Consider the following 18,576-nt stretch of genomic DNA (forward strand, 5'->3'; position numbering starts at 1 on the left):
TATTACTACTACTTCAAGCCTTCTTCCATAGCCTTCAAGCTTCATGAAGTATACTCATCCTTGTATATCCATTTCATAAACAAGGTACAATCTCCTTTTCAATAAGGATTATAAACACAAAGCAACAACACAGGTCCTAAGATTGTTACATCTGATTGCATACTTGACAGTATGGAGTTACTGATTATATTTACATTTGGAGTAAACGGATAAAAGTTTATTTTAAAATATAGAAGTACATGATTCTAAATATACAAAGTATGCAAAGATACTCCACCTAATTCTTACAACTGCAATTTTTAAGTAGTGATTTGTTTTATGTCCAGGAAAAAAAACAACTATATATCCTATGCTTTAAAAAAAAAAAAGTTAAAATACTAGCCTGTTACTATTCAGAATTACTATTGAAATCCAGCTTAATTTAGGAAGTTATATTACAAATAAAAAGTAGGTGGTTAACAGAGGTGTCTTTTCACATTAAATCTTTAACTCAATTAGGCATTAGTTAGAATTTCTAATATCATATTGAAATAGGCAATTTATCTAGGAATTAATATTTTTAAATATGCCTTTTATTTACATCATGTATTCAGTTGAAAAAAAAATCATCAACAAATAACATCACACATGAAATGCTACTGAACTAGTCCCCTGGAAACTAATAATTTTTTACCCTTAAATTCACTTAACATTATTTTCTTTTAAATACTTTAGCGATTATTTAAATATAGTACATTCAATTTAAAACTTGGTGACTTAGACTAAAAGTGCAGACTATACTTTCACAATTACCTACCTTTCATAATTTCTTGCCTCGATTATTTCAAGTAAAAGTTTAGACTATTTCCTACTACTAAAGGGTGACATTTTCCATTTTAGTTCTCAAAGTAAAATAACTTAGAGGACAAACTGATAAATACTGGAAGTAATTTATTAAAATGATGTTCAAGATAAACAAAAGTATAAAGGCTATAAAAAGCTAAAGAAACCAAGAGTACAGTGAGAAACGCAAAGCTGACCTCTCTTTAATCTTTTCTTGTTAAACCTAGGGTACTCAAGAATTGTCAACTAATTAGTCCATTTTATTGATGACATTTTTCTCTAGGGAAGTTATTTTAAAAGTTTAACCCTGGAGCAAGTCATGGCTTCTCCAGTCTTTGAAAGTGTCCAGAGCATTGATTATAACCGCAGGAGGTGTTACCTTCTACCCCAGAGAATCTCACCCTGCACAATCTTACACACTCTCTCACTCCCAAAACAGCTTTGATTCAGCAATTCAAACTGCTTCAGCTGATATTAAAGGAAGAATCACAGAAAAGGGATCAGCAGTTAAAATGAAATAGAGGCGGGGGGTGGGGGAGAATACAGATCATGGATATAGTAGCACAAAGCTCAAGAGTAAAGCAGATTTGAAAAAGACATCAGAGTGACTCAAAAGGGAACAACATGACAGAAATTAAACAAGATTTTTATGTTTGCCTTCTGTGCATTTAAACTCATCTCAGCCTCCACTGAAATTCTTATCATACATAAACCCCAAGGCTTTCAGCATACTGTCAAAACCACACCCTCTCTTTCTTTCTAAGTCTCCAGAGTCACTTCTTAGGTAGCCAAGAAAAAAGACAGAAGAATTCAAATATGCATGTAATTGAGAAACAGACCATTTTATAACCAAATTCTGCTTATAAACAATATTTTTTCATGTAAAAATGTACCTAATTGTTTTAAAATCTAGTATTTTTTCTCTTGCACTTAATGAAAAGGCCTAGGTCTACTTTAAAAGTTATTTGAAGTCAGGAATAAACACAGGGTAGAGGACCAGAAATAAGACATGAGAGGCCTTGCAATATCTTTCTTGGGATGATGTCAGAATATCAAGGTGCTCTATGCTGTCATAGCTAGCTTTCCACTTGACTATAGAAAAAGCTTAAGTATATGCTTAATTAGTTAATTAGTTCAGTACTAGAGAACAATCTAGATTCAAAGAGCTATCATCACATAATGGCTTATTCACATCTATCTCAGAAACAGTGACCAAAATTCAGGAAGGTAATTGGATTTTCAAAACCGACCGTCGCTTTTTTTCCCCCCAATTCACTCATGACAGGGCCAGAAGGTAATGAAATATCTGCCATGATACAACGAGCAGACCTGTCTTCTGTCAAGAGTTGAAATCATGAAGGAATAAGCTGTCGTTAACAACCTCTCTCCAAACACTAGAGCTGTCATTTCATTGTTTTCTTTTGCTGGCATGGGGGCTGGTGTGGTGGCCTCATATACCTTGTCAGTTCAGTAATGTGCTAAGGTGTTAACCTTTTCTGGAATTCTTGACTTGAGCAATCTTTTATGAAGACTATAATGTAAGAGATTATATTTTCTTTGATTCATTTATGTTTCTCTCAAAGTTTACTTTTAAAATTTGGAATTAGTGCTCTTGGTTTCAACCTATAGTTTAGTAGTCCATATTTCAAATAGAAAAAAAATAGCACTTACTTTTAAAAGGTTTGAAATGTAAGTTATAGTGATCTAAATTCAGCCAGTCTTTAAGGGGAAAAAAATCAATAATTATTCAAAGTTTCTTGTAGTTTTAAAATCAAACATTTAAACCCTTTTAGAAATGGTTAAATGAATAACTATAATACTATATTTCATGAATATTTTCTTTAAAAATTTTAATAATAAAATAATATCTTTTTAAAATTATAAAAGTAATAACTGCTTAAGGTAAAAAAAAAAAAGAATTGAATAGGAAAATTGAAGATGAACGATAAAAGAAGAAACCTCATGGTTTCTTGCATAGACTTCCAGGAACATCAATGTACATCCATGTATGCATGTAGGTGTATGTATATACATGTAAGTGTACATTTTAACAAATAGTCTCATTCTTATGTTTTCAATGGAAAACTCTGACATCTTTTCATATGAATGAACACATATACACACATATAACTCATTCTTCTTAATAATTACAGTCTTCCATGATAAGAATATACCATCATTTAATAAATATTCCCCAATTGGTGGATATTCAGTTAGTTAGAAGTTTTCATGTTATTACAGACTGCTGTGATGAGCATCCTTGTACATATACTTTGTATACTTTTTAAAATTTTTATTATTTTTTTGCAGTATGCGGGCCTCTCACTGTTGTGGCCTCTCCTGTTGCGGAGCACAGGCTCCGGACGCGCGGGCTCAGCGGCCATGGCTCGCGGGCCCAGCCGCTCCGCGGCATGTGGGATCTCCCCGGACCAGGGCACAAACCCCTGTCCCCTGCATCGGCAGGCGGGCTCTCAACTACTGCGCCACCAGGGAAGCCCTACTTTGTATACTTTGTTTACTGCTCTAGTGTAAATTCCTACAAATGGAATTTAGGGTCAAACATTAACACACATATTTAATTTGGGGAGATATAACCCAAACTGCCATCTTATTGCTTCAATTTACATTCCCACCAATATCTAAACTTGGTATTATCATACAATTTATTACCAATTTATCTGCCAATCTTATATGTTGAAAATTGGCACCTTGTTTTAATAACCATTTCTTTAATTCCAAATACTCTGAATGACTATATTTTAAAGAAGCACAAAAGTCTATTAATCATTTCAACAAAAGTATATCTAAAAGGTCCAAGCAATTATCATGTTTTTGAGGTCTCTGAGAACTTAAACATGCATCCCCTGACAAACTATATTCTACTTATAAGCTGCTACATGGTACTGCTACTGTTAAAAATAAACGCTATGTCCTATATTGATACAGGACTTCTGACTACTATCTACTACCCGTCAATGCTGACTAGAATCCTCTTAAAATTTCCGTGTCACCAACTCTGTCAAATACTTATGTTAAAATAGCAAGATCGGGGCTTCCCTGGTGGTACAGTGGTTAAGAATCTGCCTGCCAATGCAGGGGACACGGGTTTGAGACCTGGTCCGGGAAGATCCCACATGCCGCAGAGCAACTAAGCCTGTGCACCACAACTACTGAGCCTGTGATGTAGAGCCCGTGTGCCACAACTACTGAAGCCCGCACGCCTACAGCACATGTTCCGCAACAAGAGAAGTCACTGCAATGAGAAGCCTGCGCACCTCAACAAAGAGTAGCCCCCTCTCGCTGCAACAAGAGAAAGCCCGCGCACAGCAATGAAGACGCAACGGAGACAAAAATCAATAAATAAAACAAATAAATTAAAAAAAAAAAAAAAGCAAGATCTTGCAGTACTTAGTTGGAAGACTAGGAACTGAAGGCAGTAGTTAGGAGGTGTTACCAAAAGTTTATTACTCAAATCACTGGGAAAAATCATATCCTATTTTAGATAACCATCTATAATGGCTCTATGTACATCTGTGGAAAAAAATCCTAAAACTGTAATCAATCAGCTTAACAAATGTGTCTGTCAAAATGTGGGGAGGGGACCCAAAATGGAGTAAGAAATGAGAAATCAAAAAGTCAACAGCTAGACTAGAAAAGCTAAGTTACTGCTTATTAAAAGGGAAACAAATGATTTAAAAACTAAAAAGCTCTAAATCAGCTTTCAAAGTATGCGATTCAGGGGCTTCCCTGTATGCGATTCAGGGGCTTCCCTGGTGGCGCAGTGGTTGAGAGTCCACCTGCCGATGCAGGGGACACGGGTTCGTGCCCCGGTCTGGGAAGATCCCACATGCCGCGGAGCGGCTGGGCCCGTGAGCCATGGCCGCTGGGCCTGCGCGTCCGGAGCCTGTGCTCCGCAACGGGAGAGGCCACAACAGTGAGAGGCCCGCGTACCAAAAAAAAAAAAAAAAAAAAAAATGTGATTCGTATCAGTCAAGCAACAGTTTATGATGTAGTCTTCAATTTTGTCATCTTATAATCATAACGATTTCTAAAAGAAAATCCTAAAATATTCTACTTTGATGAATATTGCTACCTAAGGACATCAACTCCTGAGCTTTACAAAGCATGTTATATAGAAAATTACTTTAATGTTATTTGTTTTAAAAAGATATGAGTTGCAGACTTCCCTGGTGGTGCAGTGGTTGAGAATCCGCCTGCCAATGCAGGGGACATAGGTTCCAGACCTGGTCCGGGAAGATCCCACATGCCGTGGAGCAACTAAGCCTATGTACCACAACTACTGAGCCTGCATTCTATAGCCGGCAGACCAAAACTACTGAGCCCTCGTGCCACAACGACTGAAGCCTGCGCACCTAGAGTCTGTGCTCTGCAACAAGAGAAGCCACCGCAATGAGAAGCACGTGCACCGCAATGCAGAATAGCCCCCGCTTGCCGCAACCAGAGAAAGCCCACGCTTAGCAACGAAGACCCAATGAGGCCAAAAAAAAAAAAAAGATACGAGTTGTAAAATGACTACCTATCATTGGAATAACCACATAAAAAATGTAATTAAAATGCTATACTGAATTCTTTTCATTATCTCTACTCCTTCCACAAATCACACTAAAATATTAGTTTTAAAAAATATGGATGGTTTACTTTTCACTGTACACTTTCATATATTATTTGATTCTTGAACCATGTGAACATATTGCCATTTAAAAATTAAATAAAAATATATTTTAAAATAGGGACAGTATTAACCCATCAGGACAAAACTAATGGGAAGACCGTAAGCTGATGGAATTTGTTTGGTATTACAGAGGAAATTCTAACTTAAGCCTCTGGAGATAAATAATAACTAGAAGCAAGCCAACCCACCCACAGAATTTCAGAGAAACTCAAAATTCGGGGTGCCAGTTATCTTGGAAAGTAGAGGTAGGGCTTGAGTCTAAAAACAGAGGCAGCAGTTGTAAGTTCACATAAGATGCAGTTACCCATCTCCCCGAAGCCAAACAAACCAAAAACCAAAACCTGAAAACCAAAACACAGGTCAAAATCTCACATTGCACAGCCAACCCTGTCAGAAATCAGTGGTTTTTCCATTAGAGAAATGTATCCAGAGAAGGACTAGAAGGACATCAGATAAGGGAAGGGGAAGAGAGAGACACAGATCTCAAATCAGGTGTACTGTGTTGTCTGCAAAATGAATAAAAAGAGAGCTCCATAACAAAATAAGATGAAAGAACTTTAAAAATTCTACAGGGCTAAAAGAAAAAGTAGGTAACCTCCCTTAGAAACTAGAGCAAAAATAGATGGAAAATAAGAGAGATAGTATAGTCAATTAGATAAGACAATTAGAGGCTCAGTCCAGAGCTCCAAAACCAAATGAAAATTCCAGAAAAGGAGAAGATTAAAATTATCAAGAAACAACACAAAAAAATGTTCTCAGAATTGAGAATCATGAATGTGTAGTACAGACTGAAAGGAATCACCACGTCCCCAACACAATTAATCAAAAAAACCCACACCAAGAAACCTCAAAAGCAGTATGATTCAATTTCTTAAAACCAGGGAGAAGGAAAAGAAGCTTCCGTGGAGGGAAACAAAAGGATTCAAGATCAGAATGGTACTGGACTTCTCAATTAAAACACTGCAAGTAAAACAACAATGAAACAAAACCTTCAAATTTCAGAATGAAAATGATATTCAGATTGGAATTCTATGCCTAGATGAATTATGAAAATAAAGTGAGCAAGTAAAATAAAGGTATTTTTCATAAATACTAGGTTTCAAAAATTGATCTCGTATTCCCTCTTTGATGATTCCAACAAAATGAGAGCATATATCCAAAAAGCTACAGTCATTAGATCAAGGAAACAGGAGGTCAAACACCAGAGAGAATCTAAGTGGAGTCCCAGGAAGAGAGACAGGGAGGTAGGCTTAGAAAGTGACCAGTCAAGATTGACAGAAGTCCACAGAGTTCCAAAAGAGAGCTCTCCAGAACAACATGAAACCATAGGATTATCTGATAAATTTAACCATGTAAAAAATTAGAAAGGCCAATCAGAATTAACAACTATTACAAAGAAAACAGAAAACAGTTAGGAAATTATTAATTCTATGAAAATAAACTTGTAGCAGAAATGAATAGCAACCACAGTACCTACTTGGCTCAGCCATAGCAATATTAAAGTAGTAGTAATACTGTAAAGCTTGATTGCTGAATTAATCCAAAAACTGTGGGAATGGGAAAGAGATTCTTATCTGCCATAACAGAAAGTGACTGATAAATCAAGAGACAGCACTATAATTTAAAAATATTGATATAGAGAATATAATTAAAACCAAAAAGTATTGAGAGTTATTACATCTAGGGAACAGAACTAACAGGTGAGGAAGGATTAGGAAAGGATAACCTTTATTTTGATGTATGTCATTTGTTTTTACTTGATTTTTAAGATTATATGCTTGTATCCTCTGATGTTCTACAGTTTTATTTTAATAAGTTTTAAGTGTAGATTTATCTGTCTTGCTCAAGATATGCCATGCTTCTTCTACAAAGATTTGTGTCTTTATTCTCATAAACACTCTACCACTAATATATTGCTTTTTCTCCCGTTCTTTTTTATTGCTTTTCTGAAACATCTATTAGAGGATTATTAGACCTTATTCTATTCTCCATGACTTTTTATCTATCATAATTTTCTTCTCAGGTTTTCTCTGCTATATTCTATATACTGTATTCCCCAATTCTAACTTTTAATTTACTAACTCTCTTCAACTATGCCTGATAGTTTTGCTTGACTTGACTATTCTTTGTAATGAATCATTTCCTCAAATAATTTTTAGTTTCTGACTACAAATTCTTCTTCATTAGGGGTTTACCCTGCGTTGTAAAGTGTTGCTGTTGGCACTTTTATGTTTGTTTCCACTTGGTAACCCAGAAGTTTCATCAGTCCAAAATCCATTTTTACATGAATTTATACTGCTTGAGATTCCCACACTAAGTAAGTTGTCTCAATTCAAACTGCAAATTTAAATCCACCTTTGGGTTAGGATCTGTGGCTTCTATATCTCAGGGGAGGCTGTTTATTTACCCCACCTGGCACCTCTGGCAAACTGACTTTTGCACCTCTTAACACTAAAAAGGCAGAAGCTTCCAGGGTCTTAGTTTTAGATTCTCCCTCTCAGGCTCAAAGCTGTGCTGTGGACCCCTTGGGGCCTAGGTCTTATATCTCATCAGATACCACCTTTGGGCTGCCACACTCTCCAGGGATTTACCACTGGGGTTTTAAGTTCTTTCTTGTAGGCAGGCATTTAAAGATTCTTTTTCTATCTTTTGAACATAACTAGGTCTTTAATATTTTTGTTGTTGCTATGTTTTATTCCATTATTTTTATGGGTGTTTAGTGGGAGGGACAAGTGACTGTTAATTAACTCAGTCCACCATGTTAAAGAACCCAAATTGTATAAATTACATTGATAAAAACAGCATTAATTTAAAATACTTAGATATAACAGTATTAAAATTATATGCAAAGTAAGTAATTACGGAAATAGATTCTTCTGAATAATCCAACTATGAGAAATTAGAAAACAATGTAGGCTTAGTGAAGTTATCAGACTTCTCATAAAATTATTAAAATTAAAAAATTTTAAGTCATGTTGGATATGAATCACTTGTACTTTGAGAGTACTCTTTATAATTTAAACTTTTACTTCACTGATTTTATTATAAAACATTTTCTAGAACTTCTCATCCTCTGTCACACTAAATATAATTGCCATTAAGTTCCACCTTATGCATTACACCTAAAGCCTGAAAAGTATATATAAATTCTCAACCAATCCAAAAAGTATTACCTACGCCTCTGGTTCTAGTGTGGTGCCCAATGAGCAGCACTGGCATCACCTGAGATATTCTCAGATATGTAAATTCTCAGGCCCCAACCAGACCTTCTGAATTAAAACCTGGGATCTGAACAGGGCAATCTGTTTCAAGAAGCCCTCCACGTGATTCTGATGCACGGTAAAAATTTGACTTTATGGACCAGGGGCTTCCAAACTGCTCCCCATAAAACTTTTTGACAGTATACACATCTCAATCAGTCAAAGCCTGGATAGGGGGCTTCCCTGGTGGCGTAGTGGTAGAGAGTCCGCCTGCCGATGCAGGGGACACGGGTTTGTGCCCCGGTCCGGGAAGATCCCATATGCCGCGGAGCGGCTGGACCCGTGAGCCATTGCCGCTGAGCCTGCGCGTCCAGAGCCTGTGCTCCGCAATGGGAGAGGCCACAACAGTGAGAGGCCCGCGTATCGCAAAAAAAAAAAAAAAAAAAGAAAAAAAAGCCTGGATAGGGAGAGATCGGTGACCTGTCTATGGTGCAAAATTTAAGGAGGCACTCACTCTCAGGGTCCTACAAGGACTGCACGTCATGAGAGTGACTGACCCCTTAAATTTTGTACCTCTGTACCACCCCTGCAATTAGTAATGAAATGAATTGTCACCTATTTTCCTTGCCCTTTTTATAGAGATCAACTAAAATGCCTGAAAAGATCAAAGAAGAAAATAAGTATGAGAAAATCTCAAACTGCACAATCAGACACTGAATAATCAGTACTTGGCTATATGATATACTGTTTCTTACTCCAATTAATATACTATGCAATTAAGATTGTTAAGCACTGAAAATATTAGCTATGGTCTCCTGAGAAGCACTCTGGGCATTTATCTGATATGTACTATTTCTCCAACAAGAAATCTTAATACATTTTTAATAATAAAGTTCTTAAGTATCTAAACTGCAAGGATTAGAGTATCTGTAGTTTTTAAACTGTCATGTATGGAGCCCCAGGGTCAGGGAAGAAATCTCAGGGGCTGTTGTGAGAATGGTTCCAATCTTCACTTCAGCTTCAACCAAAGTGGCTCCACAGATTCAAACACAAATTTTGTTTTTTTTACAAAACAGTCCAGTAGAGGCAGGATTCTAGTGTTGGAAAAAAGTTTTAACCTTACCATGATATGACTCCTATTTTAGGACCTTTAATCTTGTACTAAAAGTCTGCAAGGAATATAGCATAAATATTATTAACAACACTGAGTAGAGATAATCTTGTCTGGCCTGAAAAATATCAGAATTTACTGCAGTTGTGATATGAAAATGGACAGACCATGGAAAACAGAGTAGTGGCTCCCAGCCCTTTGTAAACTATGGAAACATTTCTTTAAATACAATTTTAGAAAAAAGTCCAGAAAATAAAAACATGTAGGAGTAATCTGATTAAAAAGAATGAGACAGCTTCTTTTTCCCTATTAGTCTTCCTCTTCCTGCTTCCTAAAATACCATCCTTTCCCCCACCTGTCTCCGCACTCTCCAGCCACACACAAACACAGAGCAGCCCTTGAAGAATTACCAGAGAAACACCATGAAAAAGTAAAGCCAAAGTAATAAAATCACTTTATCTGAATTCTAGAATGGGAAAGGCTTAGTTGATCTAGTAGCACAGACAATATAATTTACATAAAGTATCTCACCAAGCACGTGTTTGTACAAACATCTGATTTTCTTTACTCTAAATTGTATGTTCAAATATTCACCAAATTGTGATCACATTTCACATGTAAAGTTCTTAAAATACATCAACAGCATCTGTTCTAACCACAAACTAATGTGCCAGAGAGTAAGTTCATTTCACTATTCATAATCTGAAATATGGAACATTTAAATAACATTACGTGAGTTACTTCAAAATAAACTAAATTTATTTTAGTTACTTAAATTCTACCAAAAAACACACTATCAAAGTTTGCAACCAATCAAAAGTAATGTCTTTGTGTTCTTTGCACATCCATGAAGACTGAAAAAAAAATACACAATTCACCTATGAAATTCTACTTGCAGCATTTTAAGGGCCTCAAAATCTATTAACAAAATATTCTTTAGGAGCTGGGCTGAGCTTTAATCTTATCATTTCAGAGTTAACAAAGTAGGAAACATATCTTTGACGTTTGCAATCATAAGTGTATCAAATAATTTCTTTCCACTTTTAATTACAAAATGTAATAATGTAGCTCTTATAAAGCATACATGATAACTTTCCGTTATTATATTAACCTTTTATAAGTAAAGATGTCACTTTACCTTTTTTTTTCTGAAGAAAATCTCTGCTTATATGTGAAAGAAAACCAACTTTGCAAAATTTAACTATTCATTGCAGAACTTAAGAATGAGACAGTAAAACAAGTCGCCAAATATTAAGATGTAACAAAGCTAGGTCAGAAAAAGAAATTTCACCACTACAGGAAAGAAAATCTTGAACACAATTTTAAAACACCAATTTCTAAAAAATTTGAATTCAAGTAAGAATAAAGTAATTCAGTAAATACTGCAATTTACCATTTTGTTATGTCTTTGTCTTATTCTTAAAGCATTACATTTGTGGGCTCTAAAGAGTTGTTTTTTGTTTTTATTTTTTAATGATAAAAAAACACTGAGTTATTCCAACTCTTTTTTTTTTAAGAATAAGATATTAAATTAAAGGTAGCAGATTTCCTTTAGTTTCTAACTTCACTAAATCAGGTAGGCAAAGATTTACAAAAGCAGTCATGATTTTTTTCAGAAGTATTTTCAATAATATTGATAACTATTTGATAATTTAAGTGATATTTCATGTAATAAGAAATGAAAAAATTTAGAACTGAAAATACTCATTTCAAAGATTTTATCTAAATCTTTGTATACTTAAGATGCCTTTTTGCTCTTGTTATAAAGGCAAAATAATACAGAATAATCTTTTACTACAAATAAAATAAATAATAACAATTTAAAGATAAGACTATGTTTAGGAAAGACTTTTTAAAAGATATGATAAAATAACTTATAACACATACTAAAACAGAGCTATAAAATGCCAAAAAAAAAAAAATAAAGGAAATTGCACTTACATCCATAGCTCTCTTAATAAAAGGTATCTGTGTGCCACTGTCCAGATCTTCATTTATAATAAGCCTTCTAGCCCACTGACCTGCCCTCACAACACCACTACCATGAATTAAAACCATCAGTTTCTGTGGATTTGTCAAAGCATCCTCACTCATAAAGATAAAACTCTTTGGTTCACTCTCAGTGGCATCTACCTGTAATTAAAAAAAATTAAATAATAAATAAATGTTTTCTGATCAGGTATAGACACAAATGAGAAAACAACTAATGGTTACTATAAATTATAGAATGACTATTACAGAATTATAGAAGTAAAAACTTTAAAATAAAATTTTCATTAGAGATTGATAATTATATATAAAGTAGAGGAGCAAAAAAAGACATGATAGTAATTTAAACATAAAAATATGAAAAAAGAATACTAGAAATATGTCTTTCTCCATTATTATTGTATATTTAGTATTATATATTATCATTATAAATAAGAATAACTAATTTTTAAGTGCTTCCTATGATCTAGATACCATGCTAAATGTTTTAAAAATATTATTTCTGTTAAGGTTGCACTATTATTATATTCATTTATAGATGAAGAAGTTGAGGCCTAGAGAGTTTAAATAACTCGCCCAAGGTCACACAGCTATTAAGCCTATAAGTTATAATAGAAATATGCTGCACCTAAAATAAAAAACAGAAAAACCCAGCTGGAGAATACACATATTGGAAAACCATATATCAGCAAGGAAAACTACTAAGCTTTTAACAACAGTAGGAGAGGGAACTATTTAAAAATTCAAACACCAACTGTTCTGTGTAAATGGAGTTTGAAATTTCATTCAGATTATGAACACAGGATTATATAACAATTATTTTATGAAGGAATATTATTTGTATACTTTGATAACCTTATTTTATGTACTAGTTATTGACGGTATGAAAAGTGAATATTCTTAGTCATTTTGATTACACTTAATAGTTAGGTTTAAACTAGATGATGTATGATTTAGATTTGAAAGATTCAAAAGACTTTTAGAAAGGGATAACTTCCCAACCTCTTATTACATATGCCATGGCATGCACTGAGTGGTATTCCACATCAGCAGTGGCAAGTAACTAGGAATGGCAGCCTTTGTGCAACCAGGTCAGAGCCAGAAGTTAAAATCTTGACAGGTGGTGATAAACACCTCCTCAAATAGAGAAAGTCAATCCACATGCTGGGTAATACAATAGCACTTCACTTCATCAACAATATAGATTCATAAAATTACCAAAATAAGAAAGAATAAAACTCAATACCAAAAAATGCCTTGGATTCCAAATGTTCCCAGTCACTACTCCTGGGACAAAAAAAAAAAAAATTTAAATTTCTCTATTTCTAAAACAATCAGATTGGTGTCAGTAAAAGATGCTTAGCCAGTTGTGTAAACAGAGCACAAAAGGTAATTATTTCAGCAAGAAGAGCACGGCCACAGGGCTTAAGAAAAAAATACCACCTTCTCAGTGAAGCCTTCTCTGACCACCCCATTTAAACACTTCCCCAAGAATTCCCTAGTCCCATTCTCTGTTTTATGTTTCTCCATAGCACATAACACAATCTAATATGCTTTTAATAATATTCTATTATTTACCATCTGCTCCCTCTACTAGAATGTAAGTCCAGGAAGGCATAGACCTTTGTGTGTCTCCAGCTACATTCCCAATGCTTAGAAGAAAGGCTGGCACATTGTAGGCACTCATTTATATAAGAATGAATGAACTTTTGGAATAAAGAATCTTATCAAGCATCACTAGTGAATTCCTTTAGATAAAAGGCATTTAACTAAATAATGCGTCCTCTTAACTGCTTATAATACTTGCCTGGTTCAGAAAGCACAAATGGAAGATTAAATGAATGCATGACTACAAAGAATTTTAAAAGAACTACACAATGCTTAGAATTAAACTGGCATATCTGTATCTTTATTAGTAGTAATTAAATATGCAGTAAGAGAAGTATGAAGTATAACACTACCACATTAGCTTCACTTGCATGTGACGTCTAGAATAAACAAATTACTATGATGACAATGGATATGACTGAAGTCATAGAGCAAGAAAAGTGGATGGGAGACAGACGGAAACCAACTCTGAGAAGAAAAACTCCCTTTTACCTAGGGACATTATATGAAAGCAGATGAATCATTCAGTTAAAATGGCTTAAAAAAAGAAAATGGTAATAAGAACAAAAGAAAAAATTAAAAAGCAAAGCTGTCAGTGAAAAATAAAAAAGAGGCTACAGAGGTTTCCAGTCATTCATTTACCAAAAAGTATGTCTAAATATGCACAAATAAAAGAGCCTCTTAAAGTCAGTGAGGCCTTAATGGATTCTGGAATGTATGGAAATGGACATCTGTTTATCTTAATGAAAAAATCCCTAGCTATAGACTTTCTAGCAGGTGCTGATCACTGTTTCTTTTTTCCATCATATTAAGTCCCCTGTTACCAAGCACCTGAGTCAATTTTTTAAGCAATGGAATGTTGGCACTTTAAATTCCATAATAATCACTTTAAAACTGGAAATACTTATTTTCTGAAGATAAACATGTGTTTTTTAATATTATACCACTGTTCAAGAATTTTTTAAGGGGCTACAAGTTAAGGTAGCCATGAACAAATGAATAAATGTTTTACTTGAACATCCAGATATGTTGACTTTGAAAATATCAGAACGTCAGACTATTTGAGGAAAAAAAATGAAAATGAACAATGTAATGGTATTAATGATTAAGGAATAAGAACAGTATTTAAGCTGGTCATTGACATATTCATCTCAATATAATGCAGAACTGTGACTCTGCAGCAGGTGGCTATAATTTACTCTGTGTAAAGTTAGTGCTAATTTAAAATAGAAAAATATCTATATGAATAAAATAATTTTTCCTTCATTAACTTAAGTTTTGAAATGGTTGTTCCAAGGCCATTTATCTTCAAACAACGGTAATTTACTAAGATGAGCTTTCATTAAGGAATACACATAAAGGTCATTCCAGCATACCACCTCACATTAGAGACAAATCAACCTCAAAGGCCATTGGTCAGTGAGACTGCACCAAACAATTTTTAGCAATTAACAATTCACTTTGGGATACTTATGAAAATCACTTATTTTGATATTTATTTAAATATGATTGAATAAATTGAATGCAAATCTGTAGTCAAGTTAAATTCACGTATCCAGTATTCTACACAAGTGTGAGATGGAGAATATTTTGTACCTATTTATGTGAGGTGGAGAGTAAACATGAGACATGATCATGATCTGTCAAACCATGGACTTCCACGAAGTGCTGTCATTTAAAAAAAAATGTTTTTCTTTCCTTGTTAAATATTTCAACTATAACACTAAAACTTAGTTTATCATCAGGAAAAAAAAAAGTTTGGTGGTATTCCTGTAGTTAAAAAAAATGACTCTGAACAACAACAAAAAAACCCCACTCTCACTGCTAGCTTTGGGATTTAAGAGAACTCAGGAGAAAACTAATACTTAGGGAAGAAAAATTCACAACTATATAAAATATGTGATGATAATCTAAGGAGAGATAAACTTCCTAAAATAAAAATTTTCTTGTTTCTTTAATGTTTATAAAATTAGGGAATCTTTACTAACCAAAAATGGACATGAAGGTTGTTATAGGTCTCATATAATGTAAAGCTCCCTCTGTGTAACTTTATAGTCTAAATAGTTACAGAGGAAAAAGAGGAAAAAGAAAAAGAGGAAAAAGAGGAAAATAATTGAAAAAGAGGAAAATAATTGAAGTCCTTCTAAATCTAATCTCAGGCTTTCTATAAAGAAAATTAATGAGTCAATCATATAACATGAGAGATACGGCCAATTATCTTGTAATTTGTTCTAGAAATCTAGGGAATTGAAGTGAGTTTAAAGGTTCCATGGAACTAGAAGTATTACAGAGTTAAAGGACTCAATATAAATTGTGCTGTAACAATGAATTAACCTAAGGCTCTTTAAATATCATTCTTCAGAAACTTCGAAAGAAATAGAATTAACAAGAAAAGAAGACTGGACAAAGTGACAAAATTCTACCTTAACTTTCCAGAAGACAAAATTCAATACATAGTTTTAATAGAGTAAGACACTAGACCTAAAATCAAAACTAAAAGAGATTTGAATCCAAAAAAGACTTTTATATTCACTCCCCAAAAGATACTAAAATCTTGGTTTTCACATAGTTCAAAAGGAAGGAAAGCTTCCAAAAACACAAGGGTTGGCCTAGTCATTACGTGGAATAATATTGAATATTTTATTCACTGCTATGCCACTAGCACTTGGAACAGTACCTGGTACCCTAAAATAAATATTTGTTGCATGAATGAATAAATGATTAACAATGTGACCTAGTACTTGAGGTTGCCTATAGAAAATTAAATATAAAATAGATTTCTTTTTTAAAAATATCAACCTATGAAATTAATTTGGGAGGATGGATAGCAATTCATAGTAGAATAACACTGCCCAAAGAACTTTAAAATTTCATGCAAAATTTCATGTAAACAAAATTATCAATATTCAAAGTTTTGTGCTTTAAATAAATTACTTTCATGAAGTCTTGGAGATTCATATCGATTGTAAAATCAGAGAGTTGTCAGGGATCTTAAAGATCATCTAATCTAGTCTACCATCATTACACACATAAGGTTACTATTTCTTCATTTAAACACTTAAAATTTCATGTTTTCCATTAAAAAAAAAAAGTTCTTTTGAGAAGCTGAATCTCAGAACAAATTTCAAACTTTTCCACTCTGAAATGGCAAAATGTGCAAAACTTCAAAAAAGTGTTCTACCAAAAAAGAGATGAGTAGTGTTATGAAACAGGAAGCACCAGGAGTGAATCTGGGGATGTGCAGAGGAAATAACACAGAAATAAAACATATAATTTTTAAAAAATCAAGAAATAATTAAAGCGATGGTGAATGGCTAATGCAAGAAAAGGAACACTGATATACTTCAAATAAATAAGTAAAATTAAATTACACCAATGAAATGAGAAAAGGTAGAGGAAAGGGTAGTCCTTTTGTGTCATCATTTTCAAAAAAGACTGGAAATCAGTTTTTCTTTACACTGAAGAATATTACTTTTTAAGAACTATTGTGCACAATGAGATGAGATATAATGACAGGAATTTAATATTATCTTTATCAATATCAAAACACTAGGATCTTAACATTTAAACTTATCACAGTTAACCTAAAACAAAAGTTTTCTTCTGAATTTAAAACTATTTTATTTGGAACTATAAATATTTTTTAAAATTGGACTTACTGGAATAGATATTTTTTTCAAATTACAGTCCTTTTCCAGGAGCTCATATACATACTTCGTGATGATCTAAGTAGGAAAGAAATAACATATTAAAATGCAATGTCGTCCATTATCAAAATTCACATATATTATTAAAATTTATTGCTCTGAATATCTATCTTGTAATATTTTCATACTAAATTAAGAGGCTCTTTACTGGTTTACTTCCTGCTGCTGTGTACTGAATAACTATGGACCTTAATACTAAGGATTCAAAATAGTTAATATAAACTCACAAAAATATACAAGGACTTTCTATTTTACAAAGCAATACTCTGTAAGCATATTTTCCTTTTTTTCAGTATTTCTAGAATTCTCTTTTCTCTATAATTTCCCTATAGGTATTATGTCTAATATAGTACTGTCATGACTCTGCTGAATCCTAACACTTCTTTTGTATTCCATGAATCAAAGAGGGAAAAGTCAGAGGTATTCTAAACAAAACAGGAAAACTGATCCAGCAAAGCCAGGCACCAGTTAGTACTACCGGTTATATTCGGCAGAAACATGGCTCCCTAAAGATGTCTACATCCTAACTCGGTTAATATGTTATGTTACATGGTAAAAGGGACTTTGCAGATATGATTAAAGTTAAGAACCCAAGATGGGGATATTACCCTGGATTATCTGAGTGGGCCCAACTTAATCATATAAATCCTTATAAGTAAAAGATTACAAAACAGTATGTCAGAAAGATGCAAAGTGAGAAGGCCTCGACAGGCCATTGCTGGTTTTGAAGATGGAGGAAGCAGACAATGAGCCAGGAAATGTGGTGGCCTTTAAAAGGTGGCACAATCCTCAGTTTATAGCCAGTAAGAAAACAAGACCTAGGTGCTATACTTGCAAGGAACTGAATTCTGCCAACAACTCAAAGAAGCAGTAAATGGATTCTCCCCCTAAAGACTCCAGAAAGGAACAGCCTGTCCAACACCTTGATTTTAGTCTGGTGGCACTCATACTGAACTTCTGACCTCAAGAATTGTAGGAGAATATATTTGTGTTGTTTTAAGCTACTAAATTTACGGTAATTTGTTACAGCAGCAACAGAAAACTAATACACTATTTCTATTAAAGAAAGCAAAGCAAAAAAAAAAAAAGCAAAACAAGTGAAGAAAGAGATGTCTGGAGTAAAAGTGATGATTTAATAGGCTTTAATGGTCATTTTAAGGAGTGTTTCAAAAATATCTTGAATCATCTATACACAGTATCTCAGAGAATAATTTTAGCAGCAACATAATTAAAAGTCAAATCTTAATATGAAACAAAATCAGATGATTTTTTTTTAGAAGAATTAAGATCACTTTGGTGCTGTCTTCTGTCATCTAAAATAAGATTCTCTATCCTGCTTTCTCTAGGAAGTCCAAAAGCCCTCCTTCTCTGTATACATATTCATTCATTTTAGAAACAGTATATTAGATGTATGCTAGAACAGCTTTATATTGTCTGGTAATAGTA

The 18,576-nt window shown here is 33.7% G+C and overlaps 1 protein-coding gene across 15 annotated transcripts in view; it reads right to left on the minus strand.

The window, feature by feature from the left end:
- Positions 1-18,576, minus strand: part of ARB2A (ARB2 cotranscriptional regulator A) — a 447,123-nt gene that overhangs the window by 326,820 nt on the left and 101,727 nt on the right. For 13 of the 15 annotated variants that reach the window (XM_055086673.1, XM_055086672.1, XM_007103928.4 and 10 more), the window contains 2 exons: positions 17,083-17,148; positions 11,768-11,959 (listed from right to left, as the gene is read on the minus strand). In XM_055086673.1, the coding sequence (XP_054942648.1) occupies positions 11,768-11,959; positions 17,083-17,148 (258 nt within the window). The remainder of the gene's footprint in view (positions 1-11,767; positions 11,960-17,082; positions 17,149-18,576) is intronic. The other 2 variants (XM_055086681.1, XM_055086675.1) reach the window with 1 other exon arrangement.

The sequence above is a fragment of the Physeter macrocephalus genome, chromosome 8 (assembly GCF_002837175.3).
Source record: "Physeter macrocephalus isolate SW-GA chromosome 8, ASM283717v5, whole genome shotgun sequence".
NCBI lineage: Eukaryota > Metazoa > Chordata > Mammalia > Artiodactyla > Physeteridae > Physeter > Physeter macrocephalus.